Source organism: Gracilinanus agilis, chromosome 2, assembly GCF_016433145.1.
Source record: "Gracilinanus agilis isolate LMUSP501 chromosome 2, AgileGrace, whole genome shotgun sequence".
NCBI classification, from domain to species: Eukaryota; Metazoa; Chordata; class Mammalia; order Didelphimorphia; family Didelphidae; genus Gracilinanus; species Gracilinanus agilis.
In genome coordinates, this window is record NC_058131.1 from 279846247 (window position 1) to 279870480 (window position 24234).

The window sequence follows — 24234 nt, forward strand, 5'->3', positions numbered from 1 at the left end:
GCATCTTTGTTTATTAAGGAGATTGAGCTATAGTTTTCTTTCTTTGTTTTTGGTCTTCCTTGCTTGGGAATCAGTACCATATTTGTATCATAAAAAGAATTTGCTAAGACTCCTTCTTTGCTTATTTAATCAGATAGTTTGTAGAGTATTGAGATTAGTTGCTCTTTAAATGTTGTTAGAATTCATTTATGAATCCATCTGGCCATGGGGATTTTTTCTTAGGGAGTTTTTTTGATGACTTGTTCAATTTCTTTTTCTGATATAAGATTATTATTGGGGGCAGCTGGGTAGCTCAGTGGATTGAGAGCCAGGCCTAAAGATGGGAGGTCCTAGGTTCAAAACCGGCCTCAGACACTTCCCAGCTGTGTGACCCTGGGCAAGTCACTTGACCCCCATTGCCTACCCTTACCACTCTTCCACCTATAAGTCAATACACAGAAGTTAAGGGTTTAAAATTTAAAAAAATATATATTATTATTATTTATTTGTTTGTTTTGTGAAATCCTTCCCATCCAGCTTGGAATCAAGGCAGAAGAGTGGTAAGGGATAGGCAATGGGGGTTAAGTGACTTGCCCAGGGTCACACAGCTAGGAAGTATCTGAGGTCAGATTTGAACCTAGTACCTCCCGTCTCTAGGCCTGGCTCTCAATCCACTGAACTACCCAGCTGCCTCCTGATATAAAATTATTTAAGTATTCTATTTCATCTTTTGTTAATCTATGCAATTTACATTTTTTGTAAATATTCATCCATTTTGCATAGATTACCATATTTATTGTCATATAATTGGATGAAATAGATCTTAATAATCGCCTTAATTTCCTCTAAATCAGAGGTGAGTTTGCCTTTTTCATTCATGATACTGTTAATTTGATTCTCTTTTTTTCTAATTAGATTAACCAATAATTTATCTATCTTATTTGTTTTTTCAAAATACGAGCTCCTAGTCTTATTATTAGTTCAATAGTTCTTTTACTTTCATTTTTATTCATTTCTCCTTTGATTTTTAGGATTTCCAATTTGGTTTTAATTTGTTCTTCTGTTTTTGTTTGTTTGTTTGGTTGAATGCTTAATTCATTATCTCCTCTTTTCTTTACATTTTATTATTTATTTACCTGTTTATTTGTTTGTTTATTTATTGGTTACTATAGACACTCAGGGATATAAGTCCCCCTCACCCTCCTCCCCGAGGACTGCTTTGGCTATATCCCATAAGTTTTGATATGTTGCCTCCTCCTTGTCATTCTCTTCAGTGAAATCAGTAATTGTCCCTATGACTTGTTCTTTAACCAACCAGTTATGGAGAATAAGGTTATTTAATTTCCAATTTTTAATTTGCCTCTCCATGTACCCTTAGTAATTATAACTTTTATCACACCATGTTCTGAAGAAGTTGCATTTATTATTTCTGCTTTTCTACATTTTTTGCAATGTTTTTAGGCCTCAGTACATGGTCAATCTTTGTAAATGTATCATGTGCTGCTGAAAAGAAGGTGTATTCCTTTTTGTCCCTATTTATTATTTACTTTTCTCCATATTTCTGTTAACTCTAATTTTTCTAAAATTTCATTCACATCTCTTCTTTCTTATTTATTTTTTTGGTTTGATTTATCTAGATCTGATAGGGGAAAGTTGAAGTCTCCTACTAGGATAGTTTTACTATCTATTTCCTCCTTAAGCACCAATAGTTTTTCCTTTAAAAATCTGGATGCTATACCATTTGGTCCATTTGGTTGAGTACTGGTATTTCTTCTGGTATTTCTTCATTGTCTATACTGCCTTTTATCAGGATGTAATTACCTTCCTTATCTCTTAATCAGATCTATAGTATCTATACATCTTTAGCTTTGTCAGAGATCATGGTTACTACTCTTGTCTTCTTTTTCCTTCATTTTGTAGAAGCTGCCAGATTCTGTATAATCCTGACTGGGACTCTTTAATATCTAAATTATTTCTTTCTGGCTGCTTGTTTTATTTTCTCCTTCCCTGGAAACTCTTGAACTTGGCTATAACATTCCTGGGAGTTGTCATTTTGGGATTTAATGTAGGGGGTGATTTGTGAGTTCTTTCAATGTCTATTTTGCCCTCTTGTTCAAGAATATCAAGGCAGGTTTTGTTTAATAATTTCTTGTAATATGATGTGTAGGATTTTTTTTTTTTTTTGGTCATGGCTTTCATGGCTTTCAGGTAGTCTAATAATTTTCACATTGTCTCTCCTGGATATATTTTTCAGGTCAGTTGTTTTTTCAGTGAGAAATTTCATGTTTCCATTTTTTTCTTTCTTTTTCTTTTGTTTTATTATTTCTTAATGTCTTGTGAAATCATTAACTTCTACTTGCCCAATTCTAGTCTTTAAAGACTGATTTTCATCTATGATCTTTTGATTCAGCTTTTCGAGTTGGTCTATGCTGATTTTCATGGCACTCTTTTCATCATTGGAGTCCTTTGTCTGTTCTTCCAGCAGGTCAATTCTGGTTTTTAATTTGCTTATTACTTTGTTTGATTTCTGTGACTCTCTTTACATTTGGGCAATTTTGCCTTTTAATCTGTTGTTTCCTTTTTGTATTACTTTCATTTCTTTTCCCCACTTTTCTTCCCATTTTTCTTCTATCTGCCTTACTTGGTTCTTGAACTCCTTTTTGAGTTCCTCCAGAACTTGTGACCAGTTTTCTTCTCTTTTTTTGGATAATTTGCATATGTTTACTTGTTTCTCACTCTCTCCTTTTGCTTCTGTTTTTTTTTTTTTTTGTTTGTTTGTTTTTTTTTGCTCTTTTTGTCTATAGAAATTTTCTAGGGGCACGAGTTTTTTGGGTTTTTTTGCTATTATTTACTCATTTTCCTGCTAGAGGACTGGGAGTCCTACATGTTGCTGGTCATTTCTATCTTAGCTTCCTTCCCTTTACCTACCTTCCTTCCCTTTACCAGGGAAGAGAAGACTCTTCCCTGTCAGAAGCCTGAATGACTGCAGGTAGGTGTGTGGTCCTTTTTCTGTAGGTGTAATAGGCTTCAAAGTCATGAGACTATCTTCCTTTGCCGCCCCTGCCACCACCACCACCACCTCCACCTCCACCACCGCTGTCTGCTGCCTCATGAGGCTAGTGTTCAGGAGCTCACCTTGAGACCTGGGATTTCCCTGAGTGGGTTTTTCATGCTATATCTAGTGGAAGAACCCCTTTGCTTGTCCTGTTTTGACTTCTGTCCTTTTTAGACCCTTTGTAATGATCAGTTTGGAATGAAATTCAGAGCAGCTTAAAGGATTTCCCTGCAAACTACACCACCATCTTGGCTCTGCCACACCCTCCCCCTGCCCTTTTTTAGGTCTTAATATTATTGTCCCCAGTGTTCCATGTGAAGAATTAGAAATGGATCTATAGAAAACAGAGATAAAGCAGCTGGACTTAACCAGTTATGCATTGAGTAGGTTGATAATGAAGATGATAGTTTTAGGGGGAAAGTTATAAAGAATACTAGTGTTGATTTTATGTGTGTGTGTTAATTACACATAGTATGTAATTAACAAAATATATCTTTGTGTTTATGTGCATATAGTCAATAGAACAAAATATTCCTTATATGTTTTTTTATTTCTCATTTGTTGTCCTTTCCATTTCATCTTCAGATGTGCTCAGGATGAACTGGCTTGGTTGGGTTTCTCCACATACTTTAAGTAAAATTTGTTTTATCTTCACTCCTTTTGCTCTTTTATGAAACGGTACTCTATAATCTTCTGTCATTTTCCTGTTATGTGTCACCATTACAGATACCAAAGTCATACAAGATTCCTAGAAAGGGATGACTTCTGAGAAAACTTCATTCCGTGACCCTGATCATTTGTGTTAAAGGAGTCATGTTTGCCATTATCATGAAGGAGATCCAGCACAGAATCCAAATAGGAAAAGGGTTCCCTATAAATAATGAGATTCTTTAGATAATCTTATTTATAAATGACATTCTTCTGATTTTATCAAGCCTCAGAACATAAAGAGCCTCCTAAATGAGATCAGTAGTCATTTTAGAGTTGTAATTGGATGGACAACCCATTAAGTTAGTATATCATTACACAAATCTTAGAGTATGTGGATGTGCAATTATCTAGGTCTAAATTGAACAGAAAGAGGAAAGGAGGCTAGTTTGTCTCTGGGAAATTGTGCAGTCATTTTAATGACTCAGACTTCTTCCTCAAACAAAGGCTTGTCTTTTTAACATTGATATTCTTCCACTGTTGCTGTATTAAATGCAAGTCATGGAACTCCACTGACTGAAAAGTGATGAAGTAGCACATGGTGGTGAATAGGCTTCATTGAATTCCCAGTAAAGGATTGCCCAAGAGGAGTGATATGAGAATTCCATGACAGAGATGTGACCAGAAAAGGTACACCAATCTTAGGTGGAGTATATTTAGACCTAGAGGAAGCCTGCCTGTATTTTCTATTTATTTTATTTTTTATTTTTTAACAATTTTATTTTTAAAATATTCTTCCATGGTTACACAATTCATGTTCTCTCCCTCCCTTTTTTCTCTCCCCTCCCAGAGCTGATAAGCAATTCCACTGGGTTATACATGTATTATCACTCAAAACATATTTCCATATTATTCGTTTTTATAAGAGTAATCTTTTAAAACCAAAACCCAAAATCATAGACCCATACAAACAAGTGATAAATCATATGTTTTTCTTCTGCCTTTCTACTCCCACAGTTCTTTCTCTCAATGTGGATAACGTTCTTTCTCATAAGTCTCTTGCAGTTTTCCTAGATCCATGCATTGCTCTCAGTAGCAAAGTCTATTGTATTTGATCATCCAATAGTGTTTCCGTTACTGTGTATAATGTTTTCCTGGTTTGGCTTGTTTCACTACATGTCAGTTTGTCCTTCCAGTTTTTATAGAAATCAAGCAATTCACCATTCCTTATAGCATACTAGTATTCCATGACCATTATATACCACAATTTGTTCTGCCATTCCCCAATCGAGGGGTATCCCTTCATTTTCCAATTTTTTTGCCACCACAAAAAATGCAGCTATAAATATTTTTGTACAAACAGATCCTTTCCCATTTTTAAAAATCTCTTTGGGATACAAACCTAGTAGTAGTATTGCTGGATCAAAGAGCCTGCCAGTATTTTCATTAATTCACTGAAGAAAACTTATAGGTTATGAGCAGGAGTCACACAATAGGAAAAAGCCTGAATAAGTTGCATTCTGAACTACTGAAAAGAATACTTATGTCTGTGAGATCACAAAGAGCCATCTAAATATTGAAGATAATTTAGGTTCTTTGTGTAGTGTGCTACAGTAGAATATCAGATTTGCAAAGAGTGGACCTGGTCCAAATCTTCATTTCTACTTGTGAAAGACCTTGGGAAAGCTATTTAACCAGAATTCCTTAAATGAAAAACTTCTTCCCTACTCTAAAATTCATGATTTTATGCTTGTTCTTTTGCTGAAGATAATTTAAATTAAATTGTTGCTCAAGTCAGGACATCACCCTGTGACGTCATTGGTCCTCTTCAAAAACAAAGGATGAGGGGCAGCTGGGTAGCTCAGTGGATTGAGAGCCAGGCCTAGAGACAGGAGGTCCTAGGTTCAAATACGGCCTCAGACACTTCCCAGCTGTGTGACCCTGGGCAAGTCACTTGACCCCCATTGCCTACCCTTACCACTCTTCCACCTATAAGTCAATACACAGAAGTTAAGGGTTTAAAATCCTTTGTTGTTGTTGTTGTTGTTTTTTTAAAGGATGAACAACAGCATTGATAAGAGTATGAAGGAGAAATGTATGTAGAGTGCTTTGCAAACTTCATAAGGATATTTAAATGTTAGCTATTTCTCTCCTTGAGACCTCAGTCAAGTCGGCAGGCATATTTATTGTCTCCTCTGTGCCAAACGATGTGATCTGTGCTGGGATTTTAAAGAAATGTGAAAAATATTCCTTGCTTTCAAGGAGCTCACTGTTAAATGGGGGAAACAACATGCAAACACTTATGTACAAATAAGATTTTTTAAATCTTAATTTAACCTTAGAGGGAAACCACTAGCATTTAGAGCAGTGATGGGCAAACTTTTTAAAGAGGGGGCCAAAGGAAAGGAAATACTCATCTGTCAGTCTGTTTCTAAGACAACTTTCGAAATTTCATTGTATTGTATCCTACTCATTTTATTCGTCAGATTAGTAATAATATCTCTGGCCTCATAGAACATCCTGGGGGGGGGGCCGCATCTGGCCCACAGGCGTGGGGTATAGGCAGTGAAAATGCATGGAGCCAAGAAATGGAATGTCTTATGCAATTAATAGTGAGGAGGCCATTAACCAGTCTCAGAATATATGACAGGGAATAAGGCAAAACAAAGACTGAAATGGTAAGAAGGTGGGAAAGTTATGAAATTCTTTAAAAGCCAGACAGAGAATTTTATATTTGATCTTTGAGGCAGAAGGGAATCACTGTAGTTTATCAAACTGGGGGATGACATGGTCTGACATACACTTTATAGAGTGATCAGTTTGAAAGTTGGGTAGAGGATGGACTGGAGTGGGATGAAGCAGTCAGGAAAGAGAGGTATTATAAAGGTAGAATCTTCCAGATTTGGCATTTGATTGAATAAGGGGGTTGAGTGTGAAGATTAAACCTAGGTTATGAGCCTAGTTGGGAAGATAATGAGAAGAGAAGTGGAGGTACTGATTATAGATGGTGATTGATCTCAAAGTGTTTGGCCATGAGAAAAGGAAGAGAGATAGGACAATAACAGTTAGATAAGGTGAGAGGTTTTTGAGGATGAAGTAGATGGGCTTATGTGTAGACAGTTGGGAAGCAATCTGTAGATAGAGAATTGAAGATTAGTGAGAGAGAGGGGATGACAGAGGAATCAATCTGCTGAAGAAGACAGGATATAATGGAATCACTCACATGTAGGGAGGTATGCCTTGGCAAGGAGAAGGGCCACCTCTTCATTTAAGACAGAGATGAAGGAGGAGATAGTAGTAGAAGGTATTTGAATGATTTAAGATGAGGAGGCATGGATAAAAGGAAGGTCTCAGTGAATGGCCTCAATTTTTTCACTGAAATATTGGCAATGTTCTCAGCTGGGAAGGTGGGAGAGAGGAGGGGAGCTATAGAAGGTTTGAGGAGAAATAGGAATTTTTGAAATAACCACTGTGGTGAATGGGATAGTAAATTTGATTAGGGGTGTGGGAAAGGATTGTCTTGCTGACAGGACAGCCCATTTGAAATTATGTCATATAAATCTGTAATAGTCCTGTCAGCAGGTTTCATGTTATTCTCTGGCTTCATTCAGTAGTATATGAGTAGGAGTAAAGCTAGTAATGTGAATACCACTGCAGAAATTCCCAAAGGAATATAAGCTTGTTAATATTTGGAGTCAACATTATAAACTATGTAAGGTATCAATAAGGTGCAAAAAGAGGTGCCAAATAATATCTCTGTCACTACCCAGTTTCAGATCACAAATCCAAGATGAAATGGGGGGGAGACCTACAGATAAAGGTAGCATTCAAAGTTAAGAGCAGTCAGTCCATTGCACTAGACTGTGTATTAAACAAGAAGCATATTCAGAAACAAGCAGCAACTGTATAGCACAGACCCCAGGAGCAAAGTGAGATCTTAGTTTCAGCTTCTATCCCAGTCTGAAACCTGCAGAAACCTAGGGAAGACATCCCAAACCAAAGAAAAGCCCTCTGATTTTGTCACCGAAACAGCAGAACTTTCTAGTTGACTGATAACAGAGACACTAAGGTTAGCAACGATTTATTGGAACTCCCAAGTTCATAGGCTTGTTATGCAGACCCAAATCCACCCAGGTCAAGAACTTGCAGAGGTCAGATTAAGGGACCAGCAATCAGACTTTGCTTTGGATCAGACCACTTTGGGAACATTAGAAGCCTCTGTCTCTGGCTTGGATTGTCCCTGAGATGCTATAAAGACAAAATACTTAATACCCTAAGAAAACAGCAACACAACTAGCCCAGATATTCTCTGTAGAATTGTATAGAACCTGCTCCTAATATAAAGTTCAAAGTTAGAAAGTGAGCTTAAAGAATAAGCAAGCAAAAAAAGAATCCCACCATAAAAACGGTGGTAGTAGGGACGCTTAAGATACAAATATAAGGGGGAAGCTGGGTAGTTCAGTGGATTGAGAGTCAGGTTAGAGACAGGAGGTCCTAGATTCAAATCCAGCTGTGTGACCCTGGGCAAGTCACTTGACCCCCATTGCCCACCCTTACCATTCTTCTGCCTTGGAGCCAATACACAGAAGTTAAGGGTTTAAAAAAAAAAAAAGATACAAATGTCTAAGGGAAAGTCTCCAAAACATCTGTAAGCAAAGACTCAAAGAAAAACACAGCTTATACACAAATTCATATAGAATTCCTGAAAGAGATTATGTTTTTAAAACATTAAAACTTTTTCTAAATTAGAACACTAGAGGGAAAAATCGAAAAGAAATGAGAGTTATAGAAGAAAGAATTTTATAAGGAATTAACATCTTGGCACAAAAGGAATAAAATTTTGTCAAATTAGAAACTAATGACTTCATGAGACTATAAGAAACATTAAAACAAAGTCAGAATTCCAGGTGGGTAGGAGAAAAAGAAAGTGCAAGAACAACTGACCTGGAAAACAGATTATAGAGAGAGCCATGAACAAAAGAGGAACCTAGACATTTTATTTAAAGAAATCAGAAAATTGCTTAGATTTCTTAGAACCAAAGAAAAAATGAAAGTAGAACATATTCAACAGTTAGTTCCTGAAAGAAATCCTCAAATGAAAACTCCCAGGAACATTATAGTCAAAATCTAAAGCTTTCAGTCAAAATAATGGGGGCAGCCAGAAAGAAAAAATTCAAGAACCAAGGAGCCAAAGTCAGAATCACACACTATTTAGCAATCACTTCAAAGGAATTGAGTTTGGAATGTGTTATTTTGGAAGGCAGAGAATACAGGTTTACAACCAAGAATGACTCGGCAAAACAGAATGTAATCTTATAGGAAGAATAAGGAATCTTTGATGAAATAGAAGACTTCCAAGTATTCCTGATGAAAAGATCAGATCTGCCTAGAAACACTGAAGTACAAACACAGGCGTTAAGAGAAACATAAAAAGGTCAACATGAGTAGATAATCATAAGAGACTAAACAAGGATAAATTGTCTATATTTGAATAAAGAGGAGGTGATACATGTGTCACTTCCAAACCCTCTTGACATCAGAGATCATAGGAGTTAAATTAGAAAGAGTGCCAGTAAGTGGTCCTCTTATGTCTTAATGATCTTAAAATTAGAATAGAAGGGCCAGAAGGTGGATTAGTGGTTAGAGAACCTGGCTTAGAGATAGGAGATTCTGGGTGCAAATGTGACCTCCTCTGATACTTTTTAGCTGTGGGCAAGTCACTTGCCTAACCCTTACCATTCTTCTGCCTTGGAACTGATACTCAGTATTGACTATAAGACAGACAGTAAGAGTTTTTTTAAAAGAATAGAAAGGGAGAGAAAGAGGGCTATACTGGTTGGGAAAGAAGAGGAACATTTGAGGGAAATTGTCTCACATAATAGGGATATACAAATAGAAGTTTATACAAACAAGGTAGAAGTCATGGAGCACAATGTTGCCACTTAAACCTTACTCTCATCTGAATTAGTCAGAGGAAGGAAGAATATGCACAGTTGTGTATAGAAATACATTTCGCTCAACAGGAAAATAGAGATAGGAGAGAAAAGAGAACAATAAATGGAATAGATTAGGGGAGCAATCAGTCTAAGCAAAAAAATGTACAAAAATATTTGTCTCTTTTTTGTTACCATTTTATTATTTTTACATACATGATTTGATATAAATATGTAATAAATTATAATAATATGCTTATCCAAGATAAACATATTTTCACATTAACCATATTCAAAAATCTGTCTTATTCTTTCCCCCTCCCCAAGAAAACAAGTAGTATGATATAAGTCATATATAGATTATCAGATATCATGTTGTGAAATAAAACATATAGAGAGAATTTTATGGAAAAAATAAAGTAAAGATTATAACATTTCAATCTGCATTTGGACCCTATCTCTTCTCTCTATGATGATAGATATCCTTTTTCATCATGAGCCCCTTGGAGTTGTCCAGGATCCTTGCCTTTTTGATAATAGTTCACAGTTGATCTTCATACATTATTATTGTTACTGAGTGCAGTGTTCTCCCGATTCCGTTTACTTTACTTAGCATTACTTTATATAAGACTTTCCGGGGTGGGGGGTGGGGGGTTGTAATCATCTTGTTTGTCATTTCTTATGTTATGGAACAGTAGTATTCTATTACAATCATATAGCACAACTTGCTCAGCCATTCCTAGTTGATTGTCATCCTTTTCTTTTCCAGTTCTTTGCCACCAAAAAAAAAATAGCTGCTATGAATATTTTAGAACATATATTTATATTGTTTTTGAAGAGAAAAGAATTAGAAACTGAGAGGGTACCTATCAATTGGAGAATGGCTGAACAAGTCATGATATAGAAATGCAATGGAACTTGATTGTGCTATAAGAAATTATGCAGGGAATGATTTCACAGAAAACTGGAAAGACTTAAATGGACTGATGCAGAATGCAGTGAGCAGAAGCAGAAAAACAACTTATACAAAGCCAACAGATTTATAAAGACAAACAACTTTGATCAGTGTAAGGACCGACCAGGATTCAGAAGACTCACAATGGAGCATACTACCCACCTCCTAAAGGGATGGACTGAGACTGAAAAATGAAACTGAGTTTTTTTTTTCCTTCTGTCTCAGAAGGAGAGTTGGGAATTGCGAAGGAGAGATATAGATTTTTGCTGGGTTTTTTTTTTTAGGTACATAAAAAGTACCATGTTTTTAAAAAACAGCAACTATCTTTTGAGTAGAATTTAGATTAAATTGTCCTCCTTTTCTCCACAAATCAAGATTTCCTGCCTCAAGGCAATAGGTTTCTAATCTTTATGTTATAAACTCATTGTGGCCTATGAACCCTTTCTCAGAATAATGTTTTTAAATGCATAAAATAAAATAATTTTAAAGAAACCATTTTTATTGAAATTTTTATTAAATTTGTTTTAAGCCAGATTCGTAGACCCCAGAATTAAGAACCTATGCTCTAGGCTGACCAAAATAAACAATTTTTCCTTAATTTCCTCATCTGTAAAATGAGCATAATAAATACTTGTGCCACCAATTCACATAGGTATTATGGGAAAATATAAACTAAACATTACTGTAGATGTGACCTAAACAGATATTCCCAAAGATTCAAAAACTATCATTCAATAATAACATGTTTCTTTCTCATTTGTTACCCTCAGCTACCAAACCTTCTCTGGAATACTTATTTTCCATTCTAGTATTAGTGATCATTAAAGAAGCGTTTTAAAATTTCATGGAACACTTCTTTGTTTATTTCTATCAAATTCCAACTTTAAAACATGGAACTTCTGCGGACTAGTATTATTTCTCAGCTCCATAAAAGAAAAGTCGGATGTTGTTGGCTTATAGAAGCTATATCTCTGGTCCCTGTGTTCACTGGTAAAGAGAACTCAATTGTGCTTCCTCAAAGGTTTGTCCTGAAGGAGGGAGGTTCATTTGACATCTAGTTTCAGGTGGTGAAGAGCAATAGAGTCAAGTACATATTACTGAACCTTAACTATAGCATTATTACCTATATTATTAATAGATAACATCTGCTTTAAAAACAAAATCACTGATCTTTGTATCTTTTTGACTTACTGTCATATGAAAGAAATGATTTCTGGCTACATAAAATACTTGAGGTAATAGTTATAAAAAACAGCATGGAAACATTCAAAGTGCTACCTTAGTGTTAGGGGATATGGGTAGTGTGCCTCAGTGGATGCAGCATCTCAGTACTCAGAGCTCTTCTTTGATTAGAGCTGGTTGTGATCTATTTGTGACTTCTAATCCTATATGATCTTGATCTGTAACTTTTCATAAGCCTCCACAGTGTATTTACCCAATGTGATGGAGAATTACTTCTTCTGGTTCCTTTTTAATATTTATGAGGCATATAGCCTAGTAGATAAATTGATGGCCTTAGAATCAGGAAAACCTCCATCCATCAATTTGCATTAAGTAGATATTATGTGCCATGCTCTGTGCTAAGGAACACAAAGAAAACTAAAAGACAGTCCCTGCCCTCAAGGGAGCTCACAATTTAATAAGAGAAACAATAAGCAAACAACTTTACAAACAGACTATATACAGAATAAGCAGAAAATGATAAACAAGGAAGCCACTAGATTTAAGAGATTTGGAAAGACTTTCTGTAACTGACACTTGAAGGAAACTGGTAGGCAGAGCTGAGGAGAGAGAGAATATTCCAGGCATGGGGGAGAGCCAGCGAAAATATCTGAAGTCAGTAAATGGAGTGTCTTGTTTGAGAAGCAATAAGGAGGCCAATGGCACTGATCACTGGAACACGTGGTGCAGTGAGGATGGGTGTGTATCATATAAGAAGGCAGGAAGGTGGAGGTGAGGGGAAAGCTTATGAAGGCCTTTAAATATCAAATAGGATTTTATATTTGACCCTGGAGGTGATAAGGAGCTATTGGAGTTATTGAGTTGGGGGTAATAGTTAGAACTGTACTTTAGGAGTATTACGTTAATAGCTGAATGGAAGATGGCCTGGAGTGGGAAGAGACTTGTGGAAGGCATACCAACCAGCAGGCTTTGCTGTAGACCAAGTGTGAGGTGATGAGTCTATACCAGGGTGGCAGTAGTGTCAAGAATGCAATGTGAAAGATGTTAGGCAGGTAAAAAAAGCCAAATCTTGACAACAGATTGCTTATGGGAACGAGAGATAACGAGGAGTCGAGGGTGATAACTAAATTATAAGACTGAGCTACTGGAAAGATTTCCCTCAAAAAAAAAAAATTATCCTCAAAAGTAATAGGCAAGTTAGGAGGGGGGAATTATTTAGGGAAAAGATAGAGTTCAATTTGGAACATTTGGGGTTCAAGATATGTGTTGGACTTCCAGTTCTAGATATATTAATAGGTAGTTGGAGATGCAGCCCTGGAGTTCACCAGAGAGGTTAGGTCTAGATAAATAGATTTGAGAATCATCAGAATCAAGATAATAATTACATTCATGGGAGCTGATAAGATCACCCAGGGAAATAGTAGAGAAGGAGAAGAAAAGAGGGCCCAGGTCAGAGCCCTGTGGAGCACTCACAGGAAAGTTAGAGTAACTACATAGTATTTATATAGTGTTTCAAAGTTTGCAAATATTTAAAAAACTTTTTTGCAAGTATTTTCTGATTTTATCTTTACAACAGCCCTTCAAGGAAGGTGCTATTATCATTTCATTCTTACAGATGAAGAAATGAATGAGGCAGATAAGAGATTAAGTGACTTGCCCGGGACCAAACAGCTAGTCCAAGTCTAAGGCTAGATTTAAACTCAAGTCTTCCTGACTCCAGGCCCAGCCAACTGTGTATTCACTGTGCTTTCCTGACTACCTGTTGTAAGGAAAATAGAGGTGGTCGGTCTGTTTTGCAAGTTGTTGTCTTCACCTAACCAAATTATATCTATAGTGCTTCTTACTTTCCTCCAATTAAACATTGTTCTTTTGTCTCTAAATGGGAAAACCCATTTAGGGGTTAGAGTATTGTGTAGAAAAGTAATTTAACATCAAGGCCCTGCCACATAGTTATATTTTGTCTTGGGCAATGATTTTGCCTCCATTGCCTCATTCATGAAATAGGAATAATAAATGGTTCATTAGAAGGATTATTGAAGAGTTAGCACAAGTGCAAACCAAGCACCCCACTTAAATACTGGGAATGGATTTTATATTCTTCACTTTTTCTTTTCCAGCAAATATCTGTTTACTTTTTCCCTGGGACACTGACTACATTTTCTTGGGCTTATTTTTCATTCACAACCCACATTTAGGTTCTAGTACAACCGAAAATGCAAAAGCATTTATGGGCATTTCTCAAGATACGATCTTGTAAAGAGCATAAAAATCAACTGTTTCCATTTTATCTTGGACTCATTATTATGAATGCATGTCCATCCTGAACTTGCTTTTCTCTGAAATGTACAGTTCAAATGCAAGGTCTCTTTAATATTCTTTACCTTGCACTTGCTGTGTGTCCCTCAGAGTGCATATGCCCACCTCTCTCTTCTGGCAGCCATTATAGGCTGGAAGGGCTGGTCAAAGGGAACACAGACCTGCTCACTACACCCTGGAGCACCAGAATTTTAGAGCCCTCCCTTGACGCTTGAATAAGGTAATTTTGAGGCAGATGAAAGGAAGAATTACTTTACAAAGTGGGTAGTAAACATATGGGATTCCTTTCCCTGAAAGGTTAGACAAGCTGAAAATATAAATAGGTTCAAAATGTGTTTAGCCGAACTAGTGGGTGATTGATCCAAAAGCAGCTATAGAGGGAAGCTGCTGGCATGCCTGGACTTTTTAGGGTGATATCAAGAAAAACAACTGTGGAATTATCTCATAAAACATCCCTTTACTACTGTCAGATTAAATGGGTGGATAGAGCATTAACCTATCCTCTTTTCTAAAAGAGACATTCTAAACTCGGTGGTTCGCTCAGGGAACCTTTGCACTATATAAATGTGAGGTGATAATGATGGGGGTCTTTGTGATTGGGGGGGAGCGGTGGTGATGGTGGTGGTAGTAGTAGTAGTAGTGTTATTATCTGTGTTAAATTTTTGGTTGTTTTATCCTCTGTCTAGGTTACTTTAGGAAAGGTGCTGAAAGTCATTGTGGTCATGAGGAGCCTCTTCATTGACCGAACAATTGTGAAAGGATATAACGAAAATGTATACACAGAAGACGGAAAGGTAGGATGTTGTGTGTTGTTTGTGAGGAGGGTTTTTATACAGTCACACATATAATTTTAATTTTGTCTAGTCCAGAAAAATGTAATGGATCCCCAATTGAAATTTTGTATAGCCTATGCCGTTTTTTGGGGTTTTTTTTTTTTTTTTTTTTTTTTTTGGTTTTTTTTTTTTTTGAAGAGTGTATGACTTTAGATTTTATACTCTCTGCTTGGATTTTTCATCCTCAAGCTTCTGCTTTTCCTTAAACCTTTTGCCCCTAGTTGAATTTCTAATTTATCACCTTAGACCCCAGTTGCCTCATTAAACATGTCTTCTGAGGAAACAGATTTTTTTCCCCAGCCTGACTGTACAGTAATAGCCCATGGTTCAGCCTTTTACGTTTGCCAGTATCATAAGGAAATTTGGGGTTAGTTTTAAGCACAACTTGAAGATCTTTCTTCTCTAAAATTTCCAAGTAACCCTGAGGATGTTACATATCTATAATAATAGCACACATTGAACAGCTACTATTGAAGAAAGAGAACTTATTTCTTTGAATGGATTATGTAAGAAAAGTTCACCTACCTTGAACCCATAGTTTCTATTGACTGAGTCTATTCTGTCCAGTTCAGTAGAACGCATCACAAGATGAGCTTTTTCTTCCTTCCTTCCTTCCTTCCTTCCTTCCTTCCTTCCTTCCTTCCTTCCTTCCTTCCTTCCTTTCTTTCTTTCTTTTTTCAGAATGAAATAGCCTCTCCTCTTTCCCCCCTCTCCCCTTTGAGACACTAGCCCAATTCGTGCTGGTCACTTTCAAACACTAGCCTCCTTTTTCTCAAGAGTTTTAGAGCTTCTTTCTCTTGTAATGATTCCCATTAAAGTAAAAAGTTCATTAGAGCCAGCTAAGCATTCAGCACCCAAAGGCCATGTTATAATGAGGAGAGAATATTTTTCAAAAAGAAGTGATAACTATAGCTTAATGCACAGCAGTTTGTTATGATAGGTGAGATATAAGGGAATGAGAATTTTATATTTTTATTTACACATATTTCTGTGTATGCATATACATATATACACATACATATATGCACACATACACACATATATCTTATAGAGTTGCTTATTTCCAGGATTTTATCATTGCTCAAGATATTTATTTTGAGAATTCCTTCTTTTTTAATTACCCTCAGAAACCTATAACATGTTCTTTAAAATATTTTTAATGATAGTGATCTTTGTCTTTTGTGGGTGGACAGTTCTTACTTGTGTATGTCTTGTAGGTTAGCTGAATTTTAAAAGTGAAGTTCCAAATATGTGTGGTTTTTTTATACTGATAAACATTGGAATAAGAAACTGAATAACCTCCAAAGTGGTTTCTTTGAAGGATAGTGCTCATTTGGATGTTCACATTCCATTCTGTGGTGTGTGTGTGTGTGTGCGTGTGTGAATACATCTTTATTACAAGGTCAAAACTAATAACTAGAACCAGTTTTTATCCTCACAGAGGTTATGTTCTAGTGAGAGATAAGATATAAGCATGTGGAAAGTTAAATAGCAATATAGAAATCAGACAAAACTAGCAAAATGCATGATTATATGGTAGCATATGGTTGGTTTCCAAATGCGTTGCCTAAACAGTCCAAACTTGGGGAATGGCAAAGCTCCCTATGAGATTAGAATGTTTGTGAGCACTCTTGGGGTGCCTCAGAAGCAGCTCATCAACTTGGAGGTTGGTGGGGACAGAACATCTGTCAGAAGACTGATCATAAGACCTGAGTTTGAAGACTTACTCTGCTGCTAACACAGGCAAGTCACATAACCCCTCGGGTTGAACTAGATCACTAGTAATCAACCTTTTTCAATGTGAAGACTCATTTTAACCCTAGCTCTCCCCCTAAAATTCTTGAACTCCCACAATTATAACTCCTGTTGTTTGAGAGCCTGCATAATGATAAAAAAAAGTTCCTTCTAATTCAGTAAAACTTTTAAATATTTATATTTTATTAATCATAAAAACTCATTTGAAAAATAATATATAAGTAAAATATGTAATTTATTCAGCCTGCATAAGGTATATTTGCTCTGTTTAGAGTGACTTCTTATTTTGTTCTAGCTAAAGACCCAGATGACAGTGTTTTGTGCACATGTAGATTCTTGAACTTTCTGCAATAACTTAGTAGCACTTCTGCTGACAAAAAGTTTTTATTTCAGAGGCTGGGAACAATCAGAAAAAAGATCTCTAAGGTCCTTTCTAGTTCTAAGTCCTGTAATCCACCCATTTACATAGAAACAGTTGATAAATGACATAGTTATGTGGCAAGTTGCACTTTATGGGTACTATGATAGCATTGGAGTACAACTCCATTCCTAATTCATTTATACCATCAATATCATCATCAATTCCTAATGCATTTATTTCACCAATAGCTGATCCAATGGCACCATTTGAAGTATCTCATTTTAACCAGTGTAAAAACAAGAGCATAAAGGAAATTAATATCAAAAAGATAAAGGATTATTCTTTGGCAGAAATAAGTTTTATGTATCAAGAGGATATGGTACTAGAAGAGCATGAAAATATAATGAAAAAATGATAATATAATTATACTTTCATTTGGCATTTTGCTGTTTATTAAGCATTTTCATAGTTATTGTTATTTAATCTCCATGCCAGCTTTGTAAGGTAGTCGGTACTCATGTTATTAGCTCCCATTTTACAGATGAGGAAACTCAGGCCCACAGAAGTTAATCTGCTCAGTTTATAAGGCCATACAAGTGATATGGGCCAGGACTCCTGACTCAAGGGCTTTGCACTATATTTCCTTTCCTCCTGAAGTAACTAAAGGTAAGAATTACAGAAGGAAAGGGCACAAAATGGGAGTTAGAGAGGAGTGATCATAAAATACAAAATGTTAGTTCCAGAAAAAGACTAGAGATTATTTTGCTCCACCTCCAAGCTTGTGCAATTCATGAGGAATTTTAGGTAAACCAGGCAACCTATGGTTCATGTCTTCATTCGCCTCTAAATCAAAAGTTATCTGTCAGAAACTCTAAGACCTAAGAAATAGGAGATTTATGCCAAGAAAGTGACTAAAATGGCTATACCTTTTGCTTAATAGTCACACTGCTGGGCACATGCCCACAGTCGTCAAAGAATGAGCCTATATATACACTAACCTGTTGAGAACAGCACTTTTTTAGTTACAAAGAAATAGAAATATAATAAATTTGAGAAATGGCTAAATAAAATGAGGTACTTGAATGCAATGGTGACAGTGTTATAAGAAATGATGAACATGAAGAATACAGAGAAGCACAGATAGATTTAGACTTACTGATGATCAGTGTGGCAGAACCAGGAAAGTGATATACACAGTGACTATACCATGATGTAAACAGCAGCAACTACAACAGGAAATCAAATGTTATGCAATTTAATGGTCAACTTTGACACCAAAGAAGACTGAAGAAAATGCACCTTCCTTCATTCTTTGTAGAGGTGGGTGCTATCCTGACAGATTTGGTCAGCGTATTGGATAACTTTTGCTGAACTGCTTTTTTGCCCTCTCCTTTTTTCTTTTTTTAAAGGATGGTTTCTTGAGAAAGAGAAAGAAAAGGAATAGATTTGAAAAAGACAAAAAACGGGAGGTCCTAGGTTCAAATCTGGCCTCAGACACTTCCCAGCTGTGTGACCCTGGGCAAGTCATTTGACCCCCATTGCCTACCCTTACCACTCTTCTGCCTTGGAGCCAATACACAGTATTGACTACAAGAAGGAAGGTAAGGGTTTAAAAAAAAAGAAAAAGACAAAAAGAAGATGCTAATTAAAAACTTTTTAAATTTAAAAAACAAGATGCTAATGTAAAAAATTATTTTTTAAAAAGATCTCTGGAAGGAGGACTGGAAAATAGGTATATATTTCAACATTTTGAGACCTGAGTCCTGCTATATTAAGAGTCACGAGTGTAGTACTAAACCTGGCTTCTATCCTCTTTTTACATAAATCAATATCAAACACATCTATGGGCCTAAATGATAACCAGGACTCAGGCCTAGAAATAGCAAAACAGACAGACCTGAATTAGTACATTATTTTAAAGTTGCATTAGCCAAACGTGACAGAGAGCTTTCAAATGACCAGTCTGCCCAAGATCTAATTGTAGCTGACTTGTTTAGTTTCTTCTTTTTCCAAGCACTTTATGGAGTCACCGGGTTTAAGCTATGGATAAAAATAAAATTCAGGCAGACATTATTAATGGCCTATTTGGGAATTTCATGCGTGTACACACACACACACACACACACACACACACACAATTATATATATACATTCAAGTGAATTCATGTATTGAAGGATCTGGCACATTCTAAATGATAAGGCAACATTTTGAAGATGTTGGTTGGGGTAGAAGGTGTAATCTGGGAGGTAAATGAGACAAATTGTTGCTTACATAATCAATTTACTGTTTAAAAAGATGCAAGTTTGCTTTTGACTGACTACTCAGGTGCTATTTCGATAGTTGTCATTGCTGCAAAACCCAACAGTATCACAGAATCATAGAGTTGGGAGGAGCCACAGAGGACATCTAGTCTAGCCTATGGCCAAACAGGAAATTCCTCTCTAGTATGACATGATCATCCAGTTTCCAATTAAAGACCTCCAATGATGAGGAGCTCACTATGCCTAGAAATAGCCCATTCCACTTTGAATGGTTCTGACTTTTGGGAAATGTTTACTTGTATCCATCTGAAATTTGTCTTTCTGAAATTTCTCCCCTGTCATTCCCTGCAGGGCCAAACAGAACAAGTCTCATTCTTCCACACTACAAACCTATACATACTGGGGGGAAAAATACGAACAACCTGAAAACCCTTCCTTCCCCCAATATTCCATTTTTTAGACTTAACATTGCTGTTCTCTTCAACTAATCTTAACCTTTCCCTCTTCTTATCCTAGTCACGGTCTTATATATTAAATGGCACAACAAAGGAACTAGCTAAGGACATTTGCTTTATATATACAGTACGGATGCTGAACTCTTTTATTTTTTCGCGGCAGTTGAGTTTATTCCTAATCTGTCACATCCATCACTTGCTAATACATTTTAATTAGCTCTTTTGTTATCGTGATGACTAGGCACCATCCCTCTTTTCTAAATCTAACATACATTTCTCAGAAGAATCCTAGCATACAGTAACCACCAGAGCTATCACGTGGCAAAAATAATCATAGGAGAGAGTCTCTAGCTTTTTCCATTGAGCTAGTTTTTGATAAGCAAGCATAAATAGCCTAATTCTAATCATCAAAACAAAATTGCATTAAGATTTTTGGTGATGTGCTGATCCACTACTTTTCTGTAATCATAGGAACAAGAAGAGCCATGACGTGGCATATTTAGTATTGGGTATTTAAGCTGAATATCTGTCCAGAGTCCTAATTTTGTAGCAGTTAAATATAAAACTAAAGAAACATAAGTGTCTCAGTTGAATTTATCTTATTAGGGGATTTGGGTTATGTTAATGCTATAGCTTCATTAATTACCCCATATCAATATAAAAAAAAAGGGGGAGCTTTTAGCCTCCTAGTGTAAGAGAGGAAAAGATATGGTAGTATCAAAGGAAACCTTCAAAGACTGCTAGAACTGTCTCTAGGGTAATTTCTGATCCTTGCATTCTTTCCACTTCAAAGTTGGATGTGTGTGTGTTTGGGTCAAGGGGGAGGGGGAAAGGCTTGAATCTGATTTCTCTAATAAGTGTTGGCACTGGCCCTGTTTGATATTAGATGCAGGGAACATTTTGATTTGTTATCGCCTTTGAAATCATTCTGATGACCTTCAGAAAATGGCCTTTTGTTACTTACAATTGGGGGGGCTATGTGGGGGATGGGTAGTTGAGGCAAGTGAATGGGAAGGGGGGATAAGAGGAGGGAAAAATCCCAATTTAATTCACATTCAGAGGATGCCCTGAAATTGTGCTTTCAGCAGTTTTTTTTTTTAAGTTACAAATGTGTGTCTTGATTGAAAGTGAAAAGTTGAAGAATAATAGACCTGTAACAATGCATTCTTTAGTTCTATTACTGCCACTTTTTTTATTTTCCTGGGGGAGGGTGGGCAGGCCTATAAGATGCCTGAATATGAGTTTCTTATTTTGGAAACTTAAGTCACCTACAGCTTAAAAAAAAATGGCTACCATTGCTGATTTTGGCTCAGCAAGAAACCTGAGCTTTTATCACCTGTTGATTTTTTAAAATATACTAAATATAAGCTTTTAAAGTTGAAATCTCCTTAGGCATTAATAAGTTTCTGTTAAAGACCTACTTGTGACTATTGATTGGTGGCATCTGTTTTATGTGTTTTTTTCTAACAGCATACAAATGAAACTTTTCTTTGGAAAGTCCCCCAGATTTTCAGCAATGTTGTATGTGCACCTTATACACATAAATGCCATGTAGTATTATATAAAGAGCAGTGGATCCAAGGACTTGGATGTGGATCCCAGATCTAGATCTTACTATTTTTGTGATTTTAAGTAACTTAAACTCTTGGGTCTTCATCTTTAAGAAGAAGGGGTTAAACTAGATGATCTCATAGGTTCTTTCTAGCCCTAAGTGTTGTGACTTGGGATGAAGTAGAGATTCCCCCAAAGTATGCCCTTCAAATGAGGAAACAGTGAATAAATGAAATAAATGGAAAAAAAATAATGACTTGAAAAGTATTATTTGGTGCTTACTATGTGCCAGGTACTGTTCTAAGTGATGAGTATACAAATAGAAATTGAGGAAGATAATATACATAAAACAGTGCCACTGCAGAGCAAATGGAAAGTCTTGAAAGTTTTAAGGGATGCTGCTGTATGATAGACAGCAAGTTCCATGGGTCCTTAGAATACTCAATGGCATCTCAGTTTCTGAAATTCCACTGCATCTAGATTTCTCTCCTTTGAGAGAACATGCCTATTGATAGAATATCTTGGGGGCAGCTGGGTGGCTCAGTGGATTGAGAGCCAGGCCTAGAGAGTAGAGGTCCTAGGTTGAAATCTGGCCTCAGAAATGTCCTAACGGTGTGACCCTGGACAAGTCACTTAACCCCCATGGCCTAGCTCTTACCACTCTTCTGCCTTGGAACCAATACATAGTATTGATTCTAAGATGGAAGGTAAGAGTTTAAAAAAAAAGAAAAAGAAAGAAAGAATATCTTTGTTAGTTTCTCTGGGATAGCAGTGATCTCCCATGTGAAAAGAAAGATTCTTTAGGGCTTTGATTTACATAGTGAGAACAAATTTTTTAAAAAAGTAATTGATCTTCAGAATTCGTGTTCAGTTTGAGAAACAGCCCATGCATAATCCTAAAATGTCCTTATGCTGCATAGTACTGTGCAGTGCCAAGAGTTCAAATCACAAATTTAGTTTTCAATGACTGTAAGGTTGGGCTCACCATTTTTTAAGTCTTCCTAATACCCCTAAGTTGTCTGCTAAGGAGCACTTCACTTTCTTTTCCTTAGAACTTCTAGTTCAGAATGTTCTCGTTCAGAAAACTAAAAACTTGCAGCCTCTAACATCAGAGAATGTTTATTCATGAATGTTGGAACCAGTAAAAAAAAAATCAGTCGCCATACCCTTGCAACTGAGAGGCTCAAGCTAGTAAATAATTCTGTGGTACCAGCACAGTATCTCTGAAATGAATTTTCAGAAATCTTCCTGGTCATGAAGAGAGGAAGGACATTGACTCTAGCACCCTCATTTACATGTCTGTCTTTGCAAAATCCAATGAATACCTGCTATGCATTTGTTTCAACAAAAGGAAACCCATTGTTGTGAGATCTTGTTCTAACCAATATGCATCAGGTAAATAAACCATATTATTTTAACTTTTTTTTTTAAACCCTTCCTTCCACTTTGGAATCAATACTGTGTATTGGTTCCAAGGCAGAAGAGTGGTAAGGGCCAGGCAATGGGGAATTAAGTGTCTTGCCCAGGGTCACACAGATGGGAAGTGTCTGAGGTCAGATTTGAACCTAGGACCTCCCATCTCTAGGCCTGGCTCTCAATCCACTGAGCTACCCAGCTGCCCCCAAACCATATTATTTAAAATTTTTCTGTTCTAAAGGCCTTGGGCATTTCCTTTAACTAATGAATGGTATATTTATACTTCTATTAAGGAACAGTGGCCTACCATTTGAATGTCTGTAGTTTATTTTGAAAGTTCTCATTCAGGCTGAAAAGACCACCTTTGAATTATGTCTTAAGAAATTTCTCTCTAGTGGATATTATTTTAACTAAGCCAAATTTCCAGGTTCTTAGATGTACAAGTTAATATTTCTTTTTCCATATTAAAAATTGTATTTTATGTGTGGTGTCTATATTTTTTTTTTCTTGGCTACATCTCCTTTGTGTCTTAGTCCTTTGTGCATTCTGACAAGCAGGAAGAGATAAATAATAGAGAATTTTAGTGAAAAAAATCCATGAGCTCAAAATGGAAGAACTGTTAACTTTAGTTTCCTAAAAATTAACGTTTGTATTTCCTTTTTTTTTTAAAGTTAGTTTTAAAATTTGGGTATCTCATTGTCTTCATGGTGGTGATTTGGTAAAATGAACAAAAAATCATTCTACTCGTCTGCAATTGCTAAATAATTTTTATTTGCTAGAGGCCCTGGGTTAGGTTGCAGCATCCACCTAAATTCTGAAACATGGTTTCCATAAAAGTGGCTTGTATTTTGGGCATGTTCCCAGAAGATTCACTTTTAAAGAACATTGAGATTCCCTTCTCTTAAAGGAAATAGACAAGTTGTCAAATATGTTAACAGTGACCTGTTTGTTCCCTTGGAGAGAGACCTGAGTTTTCCCCTAGGAAAATACCTAAGTATTTTGGTGATTCTTTCATCCCCAACTAGCACATGTACCCTTCTCTTTACATAGTTACATTCCTTAAGGTACGTGAGGATCTTTAAGATGGCATTCTACCTGAGTCACCCTAAAGTGAATGTACTCTGTTCTGGAAACAAGTCAAACTTTTTCTCTATAACTTTCTCCATTTCTGGAGTAATATCTAGATAAGTTAATTAACTTATGGTAGTATATGCCAATGCTTTGTTCCATTTTGCTCCATCCTCCCTTTCCCCTAATATAGTTGTATGTTATCAGAGACAGAAACCTCTGGTCACATAGTGCCTCAATCCAAAAGAATGATTTTCATGGGAAAAATTTCAAGCACTGGAGCAGACCAATGGAGGAGATAGTTTTTGGAGAGGCAGACCTACTGGCATGTTGTGAAATCATATCATAACATTATCTATGTGCCCTGCCATCATGGAGGGTTAGCCTAGAAGACTTTCAGATCCATACTACTTGGAATTAGTACCCTGGCCTTAACGTCATTACCAGGCCCCACCTTAGATCTCA

At 36.4% G+C, this 24234-nt stretch overlaps 1 protein-coding gene across 2 annotated transcripts in view; it reads left to right on the top strand.

Moving 5' to 3' along the window:
- Window positions 1–24234, top strand: part of MED27 (mediator complex subunit 27) — a 269247-nt gene that overhangs the window by 211861 nt on the left and 33152 nt on the right. Inside the window, exon 5 of one of the 2 annotated variants that reach the window (XM_044663962.1) lies at window positions 14755–14862. The exons of the other annotated variant lie outside the window; for it this stretch is intronic. Within the exon in view, the coding sequence (XP_044519897.1) occupies window positions 14755–14862 (108 nt within the window). The remainder of the gene's footprint in view (window positions 1–14754; window positions 14863–24234) is intronic. 2 annotated transcript variants of the gene reach the window in all.